The following is a 20,607-nucleotide window of genomic DNA, read 5'->3' on the forward strand; positions in this document are numbered from 1 at the left end:
TTTTGAGAGAGAGAGTGGGAGGGGCAGAGGGAGAAGCAGACTCTTCGCCGAGCAGGGACACTGATGCGGGGCTTGATCCCAGCACCCTGGGATCATGACCTGAGCCGAAAGCAGACGCTTAACCGACTGAGCCACCCAGATGCCCCTTTTTAATTTTTAATTTTATTTTTTATTTATTTTTAAAAAATGGATCATTTAAAATCTCTAAATTATCAGGGTGGAAATTTTTACAAATTCTGCACGCCAAACAATTCCTCTTCTCTACCTGTTTTTGAAAGTAAAAATTTTATGAACTGCATGTGCTTCAAAAACTAAGATTCATAATCAGAAAGTAGTATAATAGTTCTGTCTGTTAATAATGTCTTGGTTGCTTAAAAACTGAGAAGTGTTAATGGGGCAAAAAAGCCAGTTAATGCAGGTGCCCAGGGTGACAGGAAGCCTCTCTGTAGCACCTTCGGCATCTTGCTGTCACTGTCGGTCTGTCATTGACCGGCACGCCCTCCTGTGCCAGGAATAAGAACACGGGACACTGGTCTTGCGAAGAGCCCTCACGCTCAAACCAGCCGACCGACAGCCCCCGCCGGCCCGCTGCACTGACGAGCCGAGCGTCAGTTATGAAGCGGCATCAGTCACTAGGGTGGGAGCGCTGACAACACATGAAACACCCAGCACCCCAAAGGCCCTGTGCGTCCTGGTCACCCCGCACCCCAAGGCCTCGCCCCCACCCCCTGCCTGGGGCAGCACTCCTCCCATGACGTCACCCCCTCCCAGCACTTAAAAACATCAAACGGTTAGGTATTTCAACTAATACTCACTAAAGCTTTGCCGCTAGAAGACTCTGTTCTCTGGAGGACGGGACTAATCTTTACAGAGGTTATCTGGGCCTCACCTGAAACTTTTCCTCCTGCCTCTTGAAAATACTATTTAGAAATACGCTGGCATGCTGACTTCAAGTTAAGAAAAAGGAATGCCTGATGTGTAACTTACCCTGCAGAACTGTGTGTGTCCTGTGCTCAAAAATGTCATTCTGACTCAAGGCCTCAAGAAAGTTACGGTTTTGACGGTCTTACACAGCTCAAAAAACAAGCCTTTCGGAGCTGCTTACTGTGGGTGACGGCCCCTCAGCAAGAAATCCCAGGCAGTCAACAGTTCCTCACAGTGGGAGAGCTCACACACACACACATAAGATATATTTTAAAGTTTTACAAAAGGTAATTATTAGCTGACACTGTTAATTACATAGGAGAAAAGAAAGCCATTTAATTTCATGTTAAATTTATCATACACATGTTTTAGTTAATGCAGTTTTAAAAAAGAAACTTTGGTACAGTTGCTACTCTAATGTTGACAAATCAAACTTAAAAACGGTAGCATTCAGAATATGTTTTCAGATGTATGAGAAAACAATTAAGTTGAAACCAGATGTTTTAAGATTTGCTTCTGAGGAATATTTTTTAAAAAAACTGTCACTTAGAAAAAATAACTGTGGAAGGGAACAAAATGATCAGCTCCTTAAGAAAACCATCTAATCATTCAGCACACGTGGTGGGTGATACGCCCGAGGCCTGACACTGCCATGGTGGCCAGCATGGGGCCGGCTCTCCACACCCCAGCCATAGCCCCTAGGAAAGCACCGCACACTGCCTGCCAAGTGCTGGCTAGTCGATGTCCCCCCGCCCCGCCCTAGTCCTGGACCAGCTTCTCTCTCTAAGGAGGAAGAGACACGGGGGAGGCGGGGGTGACCAGGCTGCACAGCAGACCCTCCCAAGACACAGTAAGGAGACCAGTGACCTTCCCTTCTAGCTGCCCCGGCTTGCAATTTTCTCCCAGGAAAGTCTGCTTCTGAACCCATACCATACACACAACCTATTTCCAATCCACAATGGCCACGGGAGGCCCCTGTGTGCATAGTCCCACCACGGGTCTGTACCACTCAGACCCATCACCACCCTCCTAGGAAGAAGATACCAACTCTGGGAATCTCGAAAGAACAGAAAAATCTCACTATCCCCCTCTCCTGTCCCCACTCACACCATCATCACCCACACTCCACCTTCCTCCAATGCCCGGCCGGGTTTTAAAACTGGTCTCGCTCCTTACTCTCGTCCTACTAGATATTCCAGATCCTGTCCCTCATCCGTCCAGAAGGGCTTCCACCAAAAAAGGCTTCGGGATAATCTGGTGATGGGAAGTACTCAGTGCTGTGAGCTCACACGAAGTCAGATGCAGACATCACGGTCAGCAAGGCATCCCACACTCTTCCACAAATTTCTAACAGTTCTCATGGCCTCAGAGTAAAGAAACAAGGATTTCAAAAAAACAAAGACAATTATGAAAATATTTATTTGCTCCTTGAATAAATTATACTTTTCATTTTTAGAAGATTTATTTACTGACTTAGAGAGAAAGGGCACGAGGGAGGGAGCGGGGGGAGGGGAGAGAGAATCCCAAGCAGATTCCCCGCTGACTTGGGGCTCGATCCCAGGATCCTGAGATCACAAGCTGAGCCGAAATCGAGAGTCGGACACTGAACCAGCTGAGCCATCCAGGGGCCCCTGCACTGGTCTGCTAAGACTGTGATTATAAAGAACTTAACGTGGCCTCGATCTCACCAAGTAAGCAACAAGTAATTCACAAGCCCTCCTCACCAGAACTTTATGTAGCACTAAGTGCTTTAATATACAAAGTAATTATTTTAAAAAATAAATATCCTCATGCTCCTGTTTAGAACACTTGCTTTATAATCAAATTCATATTTAAAAGGAACTTAGGGACTAAATCCAGGTTTTCTGGTGTAGCTATCCGCTGCACACTCTGATAGAGCATTACGTCCCAGGTGTTATCGTGAGGGCTGCTTTCTAACCACTTAGCATTTTGCCTCTTTATTGCTTTCCTGAAATCATAAGTCTACTTACATTCACACTGCTGGTGAAGACACAACTTTCAATTGTGAACGGCTGTAATGCGGAAGGGCACGGTCACAGCAGTGCAGCCAAGGTAGGCGTGTGCTTGCCATAACCCCGAGAGCCGCCCCGGGTCCCGCCGGCACGCCGCCGCCCCACTACGCTACTGGGCGCTTGTTCCTCTCGTTGAGCTTTTCTCGATGAGGCTTTCAAACACTGTGATTTGTTACTATTACTAACAGTCATCCCAACCCGGCATTCCCGCAGCCTCGCTGCCTATGGAGATGGACCGCGCTGCTGTACCCCACAGCACAGGCACTTGCACGGGGTACACGGTCACATTTCTAAACACATATTTAAACCCAAAGATATCTTATTTCTCAACAAGGCAACTATTAGAAAAATTAAAAATTGCACACAACCACAAGAAAAAAGAGAACTAAGTTATTCTTCCGTAACATCTTAATAAAAGTCAACGCAACTTTTAAAATATTAATAATTTGTCCTTTTTAAAATAAGAAATCTGTTCTCCCACACAGCCTGGATAGTTCACCCCGCAAAACACAGCAGAGCTGATTCTATTTTGTTCTGTTATCTGAAAATGCCTTTACAACAATTCAGAGGACAAGAAGTAGCTCTAATTCACATAATGGCACATATCACCTGTCTGTCAGTGAGACGTTTGAAAGCATCTTTTTATTAGAAACACAAATCAATATGCCCAAGGGATTACAATAACTGCTTGAAGGCGTCTGTATTACCATTTCATCCTTGATGCTCTCGCTCTGAGCAACTTATTATTATGAATGGCATGAAAATGGCAGCCTGTCACAATTGATTTTTCTTAACCTCCTGTAAGAATTTTTCCCTCTTAAATGTAATCAAGTATCATCTTATTAAATATATCTCAAGCTAGGTTTTATAAAACAGTCCATTACTCAAGCTGTATTCCTTATAATTTAAACTTTCACCAAATATTATTATAAAAGTAACTGCTTAGTAATAAGAACTTTTGGTTTGTTCGAAGTTTAAGATAGAAATTTCAGACTGGGTAGACCCCGTGTCCCTGCCTCGTGCCTGTCGGGACGCTGGAGGCGCGCATTCTCGTCCTGAAAAAGAGCCTCGGGAACCGGTCTGCGTCTCAGACTCTCCTCCGCTGAACTACATCGTGGAATTCGGGATTAACCCCATGACAGGAAAAAACGTGGGACATCTCAGAGAGTATTCTGATAAAGCCTTGCAAATAAGCTTAAAGCTGTACGTTCTGATTCTACAAAATGATCACCTTAGATTCCAAGGCCCGCTCTGGAAGCCGGAGTTCGCGTGGGGGCATCACTGGCCGGTCAGCGACCCCGGCTGCAGTGGAGTCCAGCTGCCTGTGAAGGCTCTTCCGTCTCAGCCCGTCGTGGCCATGACGGAGGCGGCGGCTCTCAGTTATCAGTATGTGTCCCAGCCCTCTGTTTCCGACTCAGGAGGTCAGCCCCTGCGCAGGCGGTGGTGACGCGGATGCCGCCAGCCCCAGGCTACTCAGCGGGGCCACGAGACGAGGCTGTGCGGACAGAGAGCGTTGCAGAGGGAGACGGGTGGCAAAGGCAGCGGCTACAGAGACTGCCTCCATCTGTTTAAAATGCTGGTGACAAGTGGGGGCGTCTGTGGCCGCAGAAGATGAGACGCGCCATCATACTTTTCGCCTCACTTTTCCTTTTAATGTTTACTTTCTGACAAGCAGGAATAGAAGAACAAAACAGACAAAATGAAGACAAAAGGAGAAATGCCCAAATTAAGGCTTGGGAAATGAGGTGGGCAGAATGACAAGTTTAAAAACAGGTTTCACGAAGCAACCAGCACAACTGCTTAAATGGCGCGCGTCCCTTTACTCAGCCCCGGGAGGGTGTCTGAAGGGTGCAGGTGCCGGTGAACACCTCCGGCCTCCAGGGGAAGTCACACATCCCCCAACCCGCAGGGACGGCTGGAGTTTTCCCAGGCGGGAGACAGGGGCCCCACGGGCGGGCCGTGACGTCCAGCAGCGCCACCTGTGACCACCTGCAGGCGGCTGTGGCCGTGACCGCGGGAAGGTCCCGCGGCCCACCTGCCCCACCACCTGTCACTCTGGCACAACCACTTCTCTGTCCACGTCTCTGCTTCCGCTCTGGGGCTCCTGAACATCGGCCGGAGAAAGCCCCACGCCCCCGACGGGCTCTGCTACGAACCGAAGAATCCGGCAGCAGTTGGGGCCTTCACACAGCTCGAGAACTGAGGAGGTGAACTCTTGGGCAAACCCGCTCCGGCTCCCGCCCGCCGCACTGTGCGGCCCTGTCCCGGAGTGACGGTCGTCATTCGCTTCTCCCCCGCTGCTCAGCGCTGCTCCTCCCGGAGTGCTCCCGTCCCGGAGGCTCGCAGACGTGGCACAGATGAGCACGACCCTCCTCCCCACGCTCCAGGGAAGGCGGGCCACGGACGCGCTACGGAGCGAGAGACGCCGGCTGGCGGGCGGAGGACTGTCCGCACGCGTCCGGAGCCACGGGGCCGCGCGCTGCTGCACGCGGCAGCTCTTCGGCGCTGACAACGGAATCTTCTCTCCAGGGATCCGAAGTGGCCGCGGGATGCCCCTAAGACTCATCCTTCCACAGACGACAGCTTCTCCTTTATAAACTAAGGCCTTTCTTGCTTTATGGAAAGCATGAAATTTTATCATTTTCTCATCAGGAACAAACAATACCAGTTAGACCCTCTTGCCTGCAGCCCCGCGGCTGCCCTGGCGCGCTGCGCTCCCTCCCGAGCCGCGTGGGCCTCCCCCTTGGCCCCGGTCGTCACAGAGCTCCCCCACCTGCTTCTGCGTCTGACCCCCCACAACAATTACAGACAATGATGCCCCTGTCGCTCAATCCACGCGTCTCTCTTCATTCCTCTCCCCAGCGACCTCCGCAGCACCGGCGCGCTGCGGGCCTCCACCCGGGCTACGAGCGCCTTCCCGCCTCCGCCTCCGCCGCTTCGGCCCCGCTGCCCGCACTGGGGAGGGCTCTACGACGCTCCTCTTTTGTTTTGGCTCTTACTGTACATAAAAGCCCTGGGAACTCTCATCGGTGACCACGACGGGGTACCAGTGGCCCTAAGTCATTAAATAATCCCCTCGCCCTCCTTCCGCACTGGGGCTCAGCCTGCACCTTTCCGAGTCCCTCAGCTTCCGTGAGGCCATTCCTTGCTCTGGCCAAGGAAAGGTGGCCTGAGCCATTCGGTATGTAACCCGCCCGCCTGCGTCTTCGTACCCAGAGGTCCTGGAAGCACGTGTCCAGCAGGGCTCCCTGAGGGACCATGATGCGCAGCACACCCGCCGACCCGTCAGACACGTACGGAGGAGAAAAGCAGTCTCTGTCGTAGTAAAGCCACTGCGGTTTTTAGGGCAATTTGTACCACAGCATGACTTAAAAGAGGACTCGTTCACAAATACAGATTTCCAGTCCCGATTCCTCGGCTGTCGTGAACTCCACAGCGACACGTCCCCCCAGCACCGTGTCCGTCGCTGCCCTACACACACCACAGAACAGAGTCTGAGGAACGGTGAGCTTCCCTAAAGAAGGCAAACTCGGGGAAATGATCTGCTTTCCCTCTGCAATGCCTCCTTTTTGTGTCCAGTGGTCTTCTCTGAAGTCCAAAGGTTCGCTGGTTTGGTCACCTACTGCAGGACACGGAGATGTCGTCCTCACGCGATGTCTGACGGCGGGAACCGCCTTCTGTCCTCTTGTCCCTCTTTCGGGATTCGAACGTCACATAATCTTCTCACTCAACATACACCAGTACTTCCCTAGACACACTACACCTGTGGCTTTTTGGCCACTGTAGCACGCTTATAATGTTTCCCGAATTTTTTTCTTACGAATCTGGCACTTGATACTTGGGAAGATTTAATAAGGTATGCAGACTTAGAGATTTTATTCTTCTCCTGGAAGCATTCCTGAATTTAAAGAAGTGGCTCTCCCTGTCCCACAGCGCTTCCGCAGAGAAGCCAGCCCCCCCCGCGACAAGCACAGCCCCCTGCGCCACAACGTCCCCGGCTCCAGAACCAGACGCCGCCGTTCCCTCCAGGCGCAGTGGTGCAGATTCACAAAGTCACAGACCAAGTACTTCACGCAGCAACTGCCATGCGTCACGCTCTGCCTGGGCCTCAGCTGTCACTGTCACAAGGAGTCCCACCTGGCAGGGGAAGTCTGACGGCAGCATCAGGATGCGGGGCGGGGTGCCCGCACGGCTAGACGCACGCTGAGTGTTTCGGGGCACTCACTCTCAAGGCACACTTCGTGGTACAGGAAGACAGTAATGCTGGGTAACAGGTGCCGAGCAGTAAGACGCAGAAGCCAGCCATTTGCCCAGCGTCACAGAGCTGGGTGGCAGCACTGCCCAGACTCTGGCCACGCAGCAAAGCCCCAGGCCGGAGTTCTTCACCACCGGTACACACTGCGGAAAGGTCGCCCAGCTGTGTCCACGCCCCCAAGGGGAAGAGCACGGTAGCCAAAACCCAAAGCGTGTACGCATCGGGGAGGTGCGGACACAGACGATGGGAGGGGGCAGAAAGGAAGCTGTCCTGAAGCGTAAGGCGGGAGGAGATAGGAGCTGTGTTCCACGACAGGGTAACTTTGAAGATTTTAAAATTTAATATTTAAATTTACCCTCCCGGTCATCCTAAAAGTAAAATGACTAGGAATGATTAAGAAACAAAACATACCCTACGACCTGTATGTGCATCAGTAGAACATTCTAGTTTTGCTTAGAAAAGAAAAAAAATCGCTGTACTTTACAGAACACATACCAACAAATATGCATGTAACTCTGTCAATAATTTGTTTAATAATTTATTTTTAAATACATCTAACTCTACTGGAAAGTAATAACCTGCAGCACATTCGGTCTCCTCGGACGAGCCCAGGCATCGTTTTCCCTTTTATCACAGGCAGAACTTATACTGAAGAAACGGTCTTTCACTTGAGTAAACGTGTCACACACAGACATCTGGAGTCCAAGGAACACCTCTTCATCAGCCCCGCTGGGAGGAGCCGCACGCCCTGGCGGGGGTAAGGACGCCCTCCAGACAGGACGCGCCCCAGAGCGCCTCTGCGGCGCTACAAATGTGCAGGCACTCAAAGGGTCAGGGCCACTTTCCCGATGCCGGGAGGGCTAACTGGTTTTTGAAACAGTATTTAGCTGGAAAAAATGGAATGCATCTTGTCTTTAAAAATATCTTTTCAAAGATTTACTTCATTTCTTCCGCTCGGCAATGAAACCTCCTACAAAAGACAACTTTTTCTATTAGTTACTCACGAAGCAAGGCCTGAATGCGCGCAAGTGCTTTTTCTCTTCTACTTAGATGCAGCTCAGATTACATTTCAAATAAAGAGTAAAATGCACAGTTAAAAAGACTTCTCATAAAGTGGACATCAGCACACTCTGTGACTTGACCGTACAAAATGTATTAACCAAGTAACAGCAACAGAGAATTCAAACTGACTATGTAACTTGCATACACATGCTGCCTGCATAAACAAAGATTTCAGGAGTGTAACAGAAATATGATCAATTTAGGAATTTAATCAAGCAGTCTTTAAAACGAAAATCTGTTTTCAACATGCTTATGAAATGAAAATAACTTAAATGAAACAAGTTCAACAATGTCACACCATCAAATACTGCTAAATATTAATATAGATTCTTTTTTTTAAACGAGCCATCAACATAAAAAAAGAGTAAAAATTGTAAAATAAGTAAACTGAAAAGAAGAGACCACAACTAACTATCAAATTGTGGGCAAATGGTATATCCAACAAAGAAACTTAAGAGACATAGAAACTTTGATTGACCAAGAAAAGATACTTCTGGAAGTTCTTCAGTATGAGCACGCTATCACATTAAATACAGAGAATTCAGACCCGAGACCACCAGCAGTTTTCAAAGTCTGGTTTAGATTATGAACAGGCTCTTCAGAACTGCACGTACTTTCTTACTGAAAGGGAAAATCGGTCATTAAAGCAGCTGCCCCTTCATCTAGCCTACCTTATTTTTTGGATTGGATGTGTTCATTACACTCCGAGTCTCTTTTCCAGTATAAATGACAACACCTATTACAGTACCTGCGAAAACACGAGAGCGGTGCTTACAGAGATGCCTCAAAGGGTGAGCACAGAGAGAACACTTCCTCATCAACTGTCTTGATGGAGAATATTATTCACTACTCACTTTTACATAAATTTATCTCATAGCACATTTAATTTAGCTCGCTCAGGAAAGTAATAACTTTCAAAATAAACTCAGGAACTCAAATGATTTCTTCAGCTGTACAAATTTCCCTATGTACAACGTCAGGAAATGGACTGACAATCTTCTCACCGCCCGGAGAAAGGCTGGCACCGCTCGCTGGTCCTCGCGTGCAGCCCCGCAGTAAGTGCAGGGACGCTGCGTCCTCAAGTCCTCAGACGCACGCCGGGACCTTCAGAGCAACCCTGCCCCTGCGGAGCCACCGTCCCCGAGCGACACAGTCCAGCACTGCCGGGTCTGCGAGCCTCTGCTGACATTTCAGCTCGTATACGATTAAAATAATGAGGGACAGTTACATCAATAATATCTGATGCTGAATTTAGATGTTACGAGCCTTTCTAACTCCTGTCTCCTAAAGTCTGGTTTTGTAAGTGTGTATGTGTCTCAGACTTCAGGTAAAAGGTGAAAACACCTGCAACAACCCTTGGGTTATGAAGGCTCAGAGGCACTCACCTCTGTGATGTCAAATTAGCAACCACAGAAGTCTGTTCTAAACTGTAGCTATGCATAATGTATACTCCTAGTTTCCATAAATTCTGATGAGAAATGATTAAAGATGATCATGTCCATAAACTCCCAAAGACCAACACCACTGCAGAATTCACTGTAACAGTTCTCCAAAAACTCTCTGATGACACATTAGTGCAATGTGTGCAATTCAGTGCGTCCTGAATCAGGACCCATGGAATGAAGGCAATCCTAGCGATCTCTTGCATTTATATGAACAGATAGCTGCAAATTATATGCATTAGATAATGAACAGTTTCACCCGTGGAATGTTCAGGAAGACAGGGAGGTGCTAGAGGGCTGCTCAGCGGTCACCCTGCAGAGGTGACACATGTTTCTTTCAAAATAAGCATCTCCTTTCTTCTCCCCTTGTTCATCGTGTGCGGCTGGCAGAGCTGTGAGGTTGAACTTCCTGAGCCTCTTGGGAGCAGAGCAGCCCCTCCAGCCTGGAAGGTGGCCCAAACTGCGCGGACGCTACCCTTCTAGAGCACTGTCCAAACAAACCCGCAGACGGTGGGTCCGCCCCGGGTGTTCAGGAAGGCACGGACCATGCAGTGACCTCACCCTGGAGAGGACCCCCACGACAAACATAGCAGCAGTTCTCGTGCCGCTGAAACAATACGGAAGCTCTGACTGCGTCACAGTTTTCTTCCTATTTTACCAATTACACTTAACTTAAACAGAATATACAAGTGTCTCGTGTTAAATAAGCTTACTAATGTCAAAAAAGTACAAAAAAAGAACAAGATAAACTACAAAATTATTTTTAATGTTAGCAGAACAAAGAGTCTCAGAAAAGACTTAAAACGTGATCAGGCTAGAAAACACTGTCCTAAAATCCAGACAAACTATTAGCAGCGTTGATTCTAGGTTGGCATTACAGTTGGAAGTACCCAACATGCAATGTGAGACTTGACCAGACCAACAACACGTCGTGCGCTCAGACATTCGCAGATACGGCCATCCGTCCCGCACGCCGAGTACAGCCCCGGGAAGCGCATCTAACCGAGTTCCTCCTGTCGTTTTCCTCGTATGACCCACTGACGTCCGGTAAAGGCGCCCATCTGTATTGTGGGATCATCCCATTCTCACTACAAAGGGGTACTCGGTGTACTCAGAACAGTGCGTTTCGTTCGGAGTCCGTCACGTTTCTCGAGCACTAGGCCGGCCGGCCAGTGCGGAGCGCCCGCCTTACTCTCCGTTTGTTCTGACTCAGGGACGAGCACGGGCGGCAAGGCTGGGCAAGGCTGGGCACCCCGTCTGGAAGGCGAACAGACGGCCGAGGGCTTCCCTGTCCGCTTTCGAAACGAGACCTGAGAGCGAACAACCGAGCACATTCGTCCGGAAGTCGGACAGAGCCAACGCGCCAGAGACAGACCGACCGACCTGAGAGCTCTCCACCAACCGAAGTATTTCCTGACTGTCACGCACGCACCCGCCGGCTCCTGGGCAGAAACAGCAAGTGCTCTCCTTGGGCCCGACCCGACGAAGCCCCAGGCTCGGCTGGAACGCGAGCGCACCACGGCCCCGCAAACACTGTGGACTCGCCTCAGCACAGTGACTCAGAGAGACTGCGCCGGGGACCCAGACGGACACTGCGACCTGCACCAGCTCTGGGCTCTGCCCGCCGCGCCCTGCACCCTCTTCGGGCGGGGCTGCCCGCCCCTGCGCTTCCCACCGCGCCTGCGCCACCTGCCGCCGAGCGCTCAGGGTCGGGCCCCTCGGGGGCTGCGGTGGGACACAGGCTCTCCTGCTTTCCCACGGCCCGTCCAGCGCCCCCTCTGCAGCGGGAGCCTCACAAACCAGGCACACTACAGCAACGGGGGGGTTTCAAAGTTTCTGAGCCGTCACGAGGACTAGTCTCACGAAACGCCAAACATCAGCGAGGAGACGAGACAACAACACGAGAACCAAGAAGAACGTGTCTCCCCCAGTGTTTTCAACATTAAATTATTTCATCCAACGGCCTTATGGAAGCGTCCAAGTGTTCACTCCCATCTTCCTTCTTTATCACAAGCAGCACCAGCCCTGGACCCGTCTACGCACAGGCCCTCACTCTAGAGGGGTCAGCCCGGACCCTCGTCGGCACACGCGCCCAGCAGCCTTGCTGTGGGGGATCCACCGCCGTCGGCACACGCGCCCCCGCTCTAGAGGGGGTCACTGCCGTGGGCACCCGCGCCCAGCAGCCCTGCTCCAGAGGAACAACTCTGCTTCCCGGCTCTTGGCAGTTTAAGATCACAACGCTCTCCTGCCACTGACCCTGCTCTCGGAAGAGTGGCGCTCACACACCAACAAGGGGACGAAGATGGAGGCACCACAAGCAGCTGTGTCTGTCCCTCTTCGGGGACCCCTGGTGCCTGGTCCTCTGTAGTGCTAACATGAGCCCTCGTTCCCACGCACTCAGAACCCCAGGACGAGGGAGGAAGGCCCAAGTTCACTTTACCTAGGAGGCAACCTGAATTCAGTGGACACATATCATTTAAAAAATAAGATTTTAAAAAATTCTGGTCTTTCTTTCTCAACTCTCAAATCACGTATAAAGAAGATATGAGCCCTTAAGTAACTCCTAGAAACCCAAGGTCTTTCAAACATTGCTTGGGCATAGCACTTTGATAATATGCAGAATCTAGCAACTGCTCACACTATTAAGGTTTTTAAATAAAGGTAGGTATGTGTTAAAATATTTAAAATTAATGAAAACAGCTTGCATTTTTAAAATGTCCAAACACAAATTAAAATTAGAAGTGTCTTATTTAAATTTTTTTGAACGGATGGTTTTGGAGCAGTAGAAATCCGTTCTTGGAACACAGGCCCAGTGGGCTAATTGAATTCTACGCACGAGGGAGTCAGAAACAGTCGTCAGCGTGGCGAGCATATGTGACACCTAGATTCGTGTCTGCTCTGCCCATGTATGCAACTAGGAGCTACCACGCGTCAAGGTCACCCCGAGAGTGGAGGACAGGAGAGGAGTGGGGCGTACGGGGAATTATCAGGGGCAATCACGGAAGCCTTCTGCTCGGGGGCTTCTGTCTCTGCGAGGAGAGAGGCCACAGATCGATAGCACTGGGGATCCGTAGCAACATTCTAATACACAGGGAGCCAAAAGATCACAAATAAAACATTTTTGAAAAAGCATCTTCATTATGATGGAAACAAAATAGAATACAGCTGTAGACACGGAAAATGTGAAATCTGTGACCAAGTATCAGCTTATTTACAGTATGTTTTAAATATTTTCCTATAAACTATGAAATACTAAAGGCTGAAGGGTGACAGCCATTGAGGACGGCCCCCTGGATGAAATCCTGATCCTGCGACAGCCTGGCCGTGTGGCTGTGTGAAAACGGGGCCGGCACAGGGAGGCTACCGGCGGCAGCACCACGCGGGCCTGTGACACAGCTGTCAGCGAGGTCAGCACAGGACAGCAGCAAGGAGGAAGCACCCGAAGAGACTCTGAGACTTCTCCTGGCAGCAGTGCCCTGTCCACAGTGACCCCTCAGGCATGGCGAGTGTCTCTTTCCTGGGGTCTACACAGCGCGAGACCTGGCCTGCTCCCTCTGACTCTCTCCTTGGTGTGCTCTCCTTACTTTTCTTTCTCTTTCGTTTGAGAAATTTTAAAAATCATCAGTACAAAAACCACGAAATGCCTCAATTTCTATTAGAATTGTCCTATTTGCCATCAAGCTTTTTCTTAAACATAGAAAACATTAGTATAAAACTAGGTTCCCTCACATCCTCTAGTCCCTAAGAGGTACACACGCAGACCCCTACAGGGGTCTGGTTTACACGCTGCTGTGCACACAGGCCCACGGCCCCTGTGCGCCCAGCACTGCCCTGCCCTGCCCTTCCGGGGCCCGAGGCCCTGGCACCAGCCTCCCCCGCCTACAGCGGCAAGGCCCTCAACACAGCTGCCGGTGAGCTCCCAAATCCTCCCTGAGCCTCTCCACCCCCTCCGTGGAGCACCTGCTTGCTCCTCCCGTGAGCTCTGGCCGGGTAAGGATTTTGGCTTCTTTGCTTTGGCGGCACCTGGGATTCCCCGTGGCGCTCAGCAGAGGGTAAAGCACTGGCCTCCCTTCATGAAGCCGTCCCTCCGCTGAGCACCCAGGCCTGGGCATTCGCCAGCACCTAGCCTGCGGAGGGATCAGAAGAGCAACCGAGCTCCGAGACAGGAAGGCTGTGGGTGTTGGGCCACAGACTGAGAAGACAGACAGCCCTACCCTGAACGTCCCCCAGCCTTCCAACCCCCACCAGCACCCCCCAGGCTCCCCGCGGCTAAGATTCTCCCCTGGTTACCGGTACTAAGTCAACCACTTTCTGAAAAGCTGACCATCATTTAGATTTCAATATCTCCCAGAGAATCTACTTCCCAAAATGTGTCTTTAGGTCACCATCCCTGTTCAGACACTAGAAATACTCCAACATCCGCCAGTGTCATTTGGAAGAAAATTAAGAAGCTTTACTCTGGTCTCCAAAGGCCCAACATGAAATACCTCCCAAAGCCCCCATCTCATCGGATACTTCTCTCCCCGACAGACAAACCCAGCTCAGTGACCTCTTCCAAACACTCCTGGGTGACCGAGGAGTGGGAAGATCCCCCAAGGACCACCATTCCCCCCCACAACTGCACTGCGCCACCTCCGAGTGAGGGGCCTGAGAAATCCGCCAGAAATCAGAACCCGGAGGAAGCCCCCGAGCTGCCCTGGGTGTTGCTCCTGGTCACACAGCCCATAGCCCACAGCCCCACACAGCCCACAGCCACACACCACACACAGCCCACAGCCCACAGCCCACAGCCCACAGCCCACAGCCCACAGCCACACACAGCCCACAGCCCACAGCCCACAGCCCATAGCCCGAGCTCGCCCAGGACTCAGCCCTCAGGGTAAGGGCCCTGGTAACGCAGGGCGGGATTTTCAGACACCATGCGCACGGGCTCTCCACCGCACAGAGCACCCAGATGTGAGAGCTGGCGCTAGTGAGAGAACGCGTCTCGTACCTGATGCGACAATGGTGCTCGCCCACAGTGTGTTCTCTATGCTGAGACTCTCATGGACGGGTGGGTCACAGTCTTCCTGTTCACAGGGAGAGAAGGGGAAAATGGCAAGTTAGCAACTTTTTTCACTTCGGGTACGTGAGGTGATAGAACAAGTGTACGAGCTGCATTCAGCGGGTGAGCAGGGAAGCTGCACTGCGGAATAAAGGTGAAAAACAAGGGAATTTAGACTGAGGATCCTGGGAAGAGGGCATTGCAGGGAGCACCAGGAATCTCTCCCCACCCGGGCAACGACCACACGGGCAGACTGTCTGATAGGACTCTTTGGGGACCGTGGGGTCTGCCGACGCCTGCAACTGTCCAGGGGAAGTCGTCAGTTTGGGTCTCTCCTAGCTCTTGGCACGGTCGCAGCCACCCAGCCACGCCGCAGGCAGCTGTGCACGTATTTCTGGAACAGCCTGCAGACGCCAGGTGGGCAAGGACCCGTCCTCCCAGTAGCAGGGTCTACGCTCTGATCACTGACGGCGGCTTCCCATCACACAGGTGCCGACGCCGAGCCTGGCGGCCGTCGCTGTCACCCCTCCAGCTCCAGCTCTAGTGACGCCAAGGGCATTGAAAGGGCAAGGGCCCCCTTGGCCCCCTTTTGGGAGCCACACATTAGGACATTCAGAAACAGCTGCATAGGTGGGAATTAGGAAGGGACTGTGCGTGCCCAAGGAAAGGCTCAGACAAGACCCGAGGAGACATTAAATGTACACCTCAGACTGATAACCCGGCACAAAGACAGCCTATAATAATAAAAAAATCAACCAATCAATATAATGACTAAAACCCCAGCCAACCCTGAAAAAGAGAGAGAACTGACTTCCAGAGTCACCACATTATTATACTAAAAGAGAAAAAAAAAGTGTTCAATAATAATGAAGCATTAAGAAAAAACACCCCAAAAATATTAGAGGAAAATTATAAATCAACAGAAATCACCCCTGAAAAAGACCTGATGTCAGATACACTAGACAAAGACATTCAAAGGAAAGTATTAAGGATGTTTAAAGGAATGAAGATGTGGAGAATGTCAAGAAAACAATATGTGAACAAAACATAAACATGAATAAGGAGATAGAAAACCTAAACAGAAACCAGAAGAAAGTCAAGAGCTGAAAATTATGATAACTGAAGTGAAAATTTCCCTAAAGAGATTCAAGACAGATCTAACCGTGCAGAAGAATCAGCAAACCTGAGCAGAGCAAGGAGACGACCGAGTCTGAGAAACAGAATGGAAACAGGTGGAGGAAAATTAACAGGGTCTGAGGGAGCACAAGACGGCAGGGCACTAACCAATGTATGTATTGTGGGAGTCACAGAAAGGGAAGCCAGAGTGAAAAGGGCAGAGAGATGTGAAGAAGTAATGGATGAAAACACCCCAAATCTGATGAAAGACACACATGTAAACAGTGAAGAAGCTCAACCAAATCCAAGAAGATGGGCTCAGAGACCCACAGAGAAGACACGTAATACAAGTTTTAAAAGACAAAGACAAGGGCGCCTGGGTGTTCAGTGGGTTAAGCCTCTCCCTTTGGCTCAGGTCACGATCCCAGGGTCCTGGGATCGAGCCCCACATCGGGCTCTCTGCTTGGCAGGGAGCCTGCTTCCTCCTCTCTCTCTGCCTGTCTCTCTGTCTACTGTGATCTCTGTCAAAAAAAAAAAAAAAAATATATATATATATATATATATATATATATATATATAAAAAGACAAAAACAAGGGTGCTGGGGTGGCTCAGTCAGTCAGGCGTCTGGACTCTTGTTTCAGTTCAGGTCATGATCTCAGGGTTGTAAGACTGACCCCTGCGCTGGGCCCCACACTCAGTGCGGGGTCTGCCTGATAATCTCTTATTCTCCCTCCACCCCTCCCCATCATGTGCTCTCTAAAATAAATAAATCTTTTAAAAAAATAAAAGACAAAACACAAAAAGAGACTCTTGAAAGCAGTAGGAAAGCAGCAAACCATCCCATACGAGGGACCCCCAATAAGGTTATACGCAAATGTTTCATTAGTAATACTGGCGGCCAGCAGGCCGTGTGCTGATATATTCAAAACTCTCAAAAACAAACAAACAAACACCCATGTCAGCCAAGAAATTCTATAGCCAGCAGAACTGTCCTTCCAAACTCAGGGTAAAATCAGGACATCCCCAGACAGACAAAAGCTAAGAGGGTATGTGACCTCTAGACCTTTCCTCCGAGAACTGCTCAAGGCAGTCCTGCAGGTGAAAGAGGACACAGTGACTCAAAACCACGCGGGGAACAAAGACCTCAAGGACCGTCAGTACACACACAACTATAAAGCAAGTCCACTGGAACAGCAGTTCGTGACCACACTTTTTGTTCTCTCCATGACGTAAAAGATGAATACAAAAACCCTAGTCTTGTTGTAATTTTGGTAGCTCCAAATCTTGTTTTCTACATTATTTAGGAGGCTGGTGTATTTAAAAGAACTATTCGTTTACATTTTTAGGCACAGAATGTATGAAGATGTAACTGTGTGACATCAGCAAACAAAAGGGGTGGGACAGAGGTGTAAAGGAGCAGAGCCTTTGTATGTTACTAATCTTAAGTTGGTATAAATTCACATTAGAGTGTTATATCTTTAGAATGTTAAAGTAAGTCCCATGGTAACCACAAAGAAAACAACTAAAGAATATAACAAAAGGAAATGAGAAATTTAAACATTTCTCTACAAAAACCAACAAAAACACAATAGAAGATGCTAATGTAGGAAATGAGGGACCAAAAAACCCCCCAAAAAACAAAAAATTAAAAGGCACATAGAAAAGACAGAACAATGACAGAAGTTAAGTCCCTTCTTTTCAGTAGTTACTTAAATATCAATGGATTAAGCTCAACAATCAAAAGACAAAGACTGACACAATGGACGAAAACACATGATCCAACTGCATACTGTCTACATGCTGAGACCCTCTGTAGACCCAAACACACAGAGAGCTTGCAAGTCCATGAGAATCGTAAGCAAAAGTGAGCAGGTGTGACTACACTAATATCAGACAAATGAAATGTTAAACCAAAAAAGGTTACAAAAGACATTATATATTAATTAAATGTTCAGTAAGGCAGGAAGACGTGATTATAAACAAATGTGTACCTAATGAAAATCTATAAAAATATATGAAGCAAAAACTGACAGAATTTAAGGGAGAAATAGCTCAATAGTAATAGAGAGAGACCTTAACATTCCACTCACAACTACGGTAGAACAACCAGACGTAAGTAAGTAAATAGAAAACTAAGCAAAATGAGCCAACTAGATTTAACAGATATACAGAACATTCCACCCAAAAACAGATAGACATTCTTCTCAAGTGCACATGGGACATTTCCCATGACAGACCTTATGTTACAAATAAAACCCCAACAGATCATCATACAAAACATCTACTCCAACCACAATGAGATAAAGTTAGAAATCATTAACAGAGAATTCTCAAAATTGTGGAAATTCAACAACACTTTAAAACAACCAATGGATTATGAAGACATCACAAAGGAAATTAAAAGATGCTTAGAGACAAATGATAATGAAAGCACAACTTACAAAAACTTGTGAGGTGCAACATAAGTGGTGCTAAGGGGGAAATTTATAGCTATAAATGCTTAGATTAAAAGAGTAAGGATGGGCGCTAGAGCGGCTCAGTCATTAGAAGGCTGCCTTCGGCTCAGGTCATGACCCAGGGTCCTGGGAGCGAGCCCTGCATCGGGCTCCCTGCTCAGCGGGGAGCCTGCTTCCCCCTCTGCCCCTCCTCCTGCTTGTGTTCCCTCTCTCACTGTGTCTCTCTCTGTCAAATAAATAAATAAAATCTTAAAAAAAAAAAAAAAAAAAGAGGAAACCGATGACCGAACTTTACAACTATGGAACTAGAACAAGGAGAATAAACTAAAGCTAAAGCTGAAGGAAGGAAAAAATAAAGACTAGAGCAAAGACAAATGAAATAAAGAACAGAAAAACAATTTTAAAAGTGAATGAAATCAAAAGTTCATTCTTTGAAAACATCAATAAAATTGGTAAACCTTTAGCTAGTTGGACTAAGGAAAAAAAATAAAAGACTCAAATTACTAAATTCAGAAACCGAAGTGGGAAAATTATTACAGTTAACAGAAATAAAAAGGATTAAAAGAGCATACATTAGTACCCATGCAGCAAAAAATTGGATGAATGGATGAATTGCTAGAAACACAAAACCTACTAAGGCTATTCATGAAGAAACAGAAAATCTGAATAGATCTGTGTATTTAGTTAAGAGATTGAAATCAATATTAAAAATCTGACAAGAGAAAAGCCCTGGATCCAATGACTTCACTGGTGAAATCTACCAAAAATGTAAAGAAAGACTAACGTCAGTCCTTCTAAAACTATTCCAAAAAATTGAAAAGAGAAGGGACATCTCCTAACTCACTCTATAAACCCAGCACAACCCTGATACCAAAGCCAGACAAAGACATGACAAGAGAAATAAAGGTCAACATCCCTTCTGATCACTGGTGCAAAACTCTTATAATACTAGCAAACCCAATTCAGCAAAATATGAAAAGGATTACACACTATGACCAAGCAGAATGCAAGGTTAGTTCAACATGTAAGCCATCAATGTCATACATTACATTAACAGGATGAAGAAAAAAACCCCACGTGACCATTTCAACTGCTGCAGAAAAAGCAAATATTCAATATGCTTTTGTGATTAAAAATTAATAAATGAAGCATTCAACGAACTAGGAGAAGAAGGGAACCACACCAGTGTAATAAAAGTCAAACAGGAAAGGCCACCGGGAACAGCATACCAGATGGCGAAAGACTGAAAGCATTTCATTTTGGGTCAGGACACAGTACTGGAAGTTCCAGCTAGAGCAACTATGCAAGAAAAAGAAGTAAAAGCCATGTTACTGGGAAGGAGTAAGTAAAATCGCTTGTTTGCAGGTTATCGTCTTGTATGCAGGAAACACTAAAGATTCCACAGACCTCCCACACACAGTAGAACTGCTTGGCCTACGAATGAATGCAGCAAAGCGGCAGGAAACGCAGTCAATGCACAAAAACCAGCTGTGTTTCAGCGGCGCCCGAGCGGCGTAGTTAAGAGTCAGCAGTTGAGTGTCCAGCTCTTGGTTTCAGCTCAGGTCATGACCTCAGGGTGGTGGGAACGAGCCCAGTGTCTGGCCCTGGGCTCAGTGTGGAGTCTGCTTGAGACTCTCCCTCTCCCTGTGCACCCTCCACTAAAATAAATAAATAAATCTTAAAAAAAAAAATCAGTTGCATTTCTGTACACTACCAATGACGATCTGAAAAGGAAATTATAAGAACAATTCCATGTAGCTTCAAAAATAATAAAATATTTAAGAATTAACTTGAAAGACTTGTACAATAAAAACTGCAAAACTGCCTAAAGTAAAGATACAAATAAATGGAAACACATCCCATGTTCATGGATTGGAAGACTTAATGTTGTTAAAATGTCAAGACTGCGCAGAGTGATCTACAGATTCAATGCAATCCGTTATCAAAATCCCAATGACATTTTCTACAGAAACAGAAAAACCTCCTAAAATTCATATGGGATCCCAAGGAATCCAAACATCCAAAACAACCCTGGAGGGTGAGAAGGACAAAACTGGAAGAATCGTACTTCCTCATGTTAAAACTTACTATAAATCTACAGGAAGCAGAACGGCGTGGTGCTGGGATAAAGACAAAGGTAACAGACCGGCGGACCAAAACAAAAAGCCCAGAAACAAACACTTGCACGTACGGTGAAATATTTTTGATGAGGGTGCCAAGACCTTACAGTAGGGAAAAGAGTCTTTCAACAAATGATGCTGGGAAAACTGGATA

The 20,607-nt window shown here is 48.1% G+C and overlaps 1 protein-coding gene across 3 annotated transcripts in view; it reads right to left on the minus strand.

The window, feature by feature from the left end:
• Positions 1–20,607, minus strand: part of ATP9B (ATPase phospholipid transporting 9B (putative)) — a 235,012-nt gene that overhangs the window by 101,954 nt on the left and 112,451 nt on the right. For all 3 annotated transcript variants that reach the window (XM_080821146.1, XM_080821145.1, XM_080821147.1), the window contains 2 exons: positions 14,710–14,785; positions 8,946–9,022 (listed from right to left, as the gene is read on the minus strand). In XM_080821146.1, the coding sequence (XP_080677272.1) occupies positions 8,946–9,022; positions 14,710–14,785 (153 nt within the window). The remainder of the gene's footprint in view (positions 1–8,945; positions 9,023–14,709; positions 14,786–20,607) is intronic.

The sequence above is a fragment of the Martes martes genome, assembly GCF_963455335.1.
Source record: "Martes martes genome assembly, chromosome: 13".
Taxonomy (NCBI): Eukaryota; Metazoa; Chordata; class Mammalia; order Carnivora; family Mustelidae; genus Martes; species Martes martes.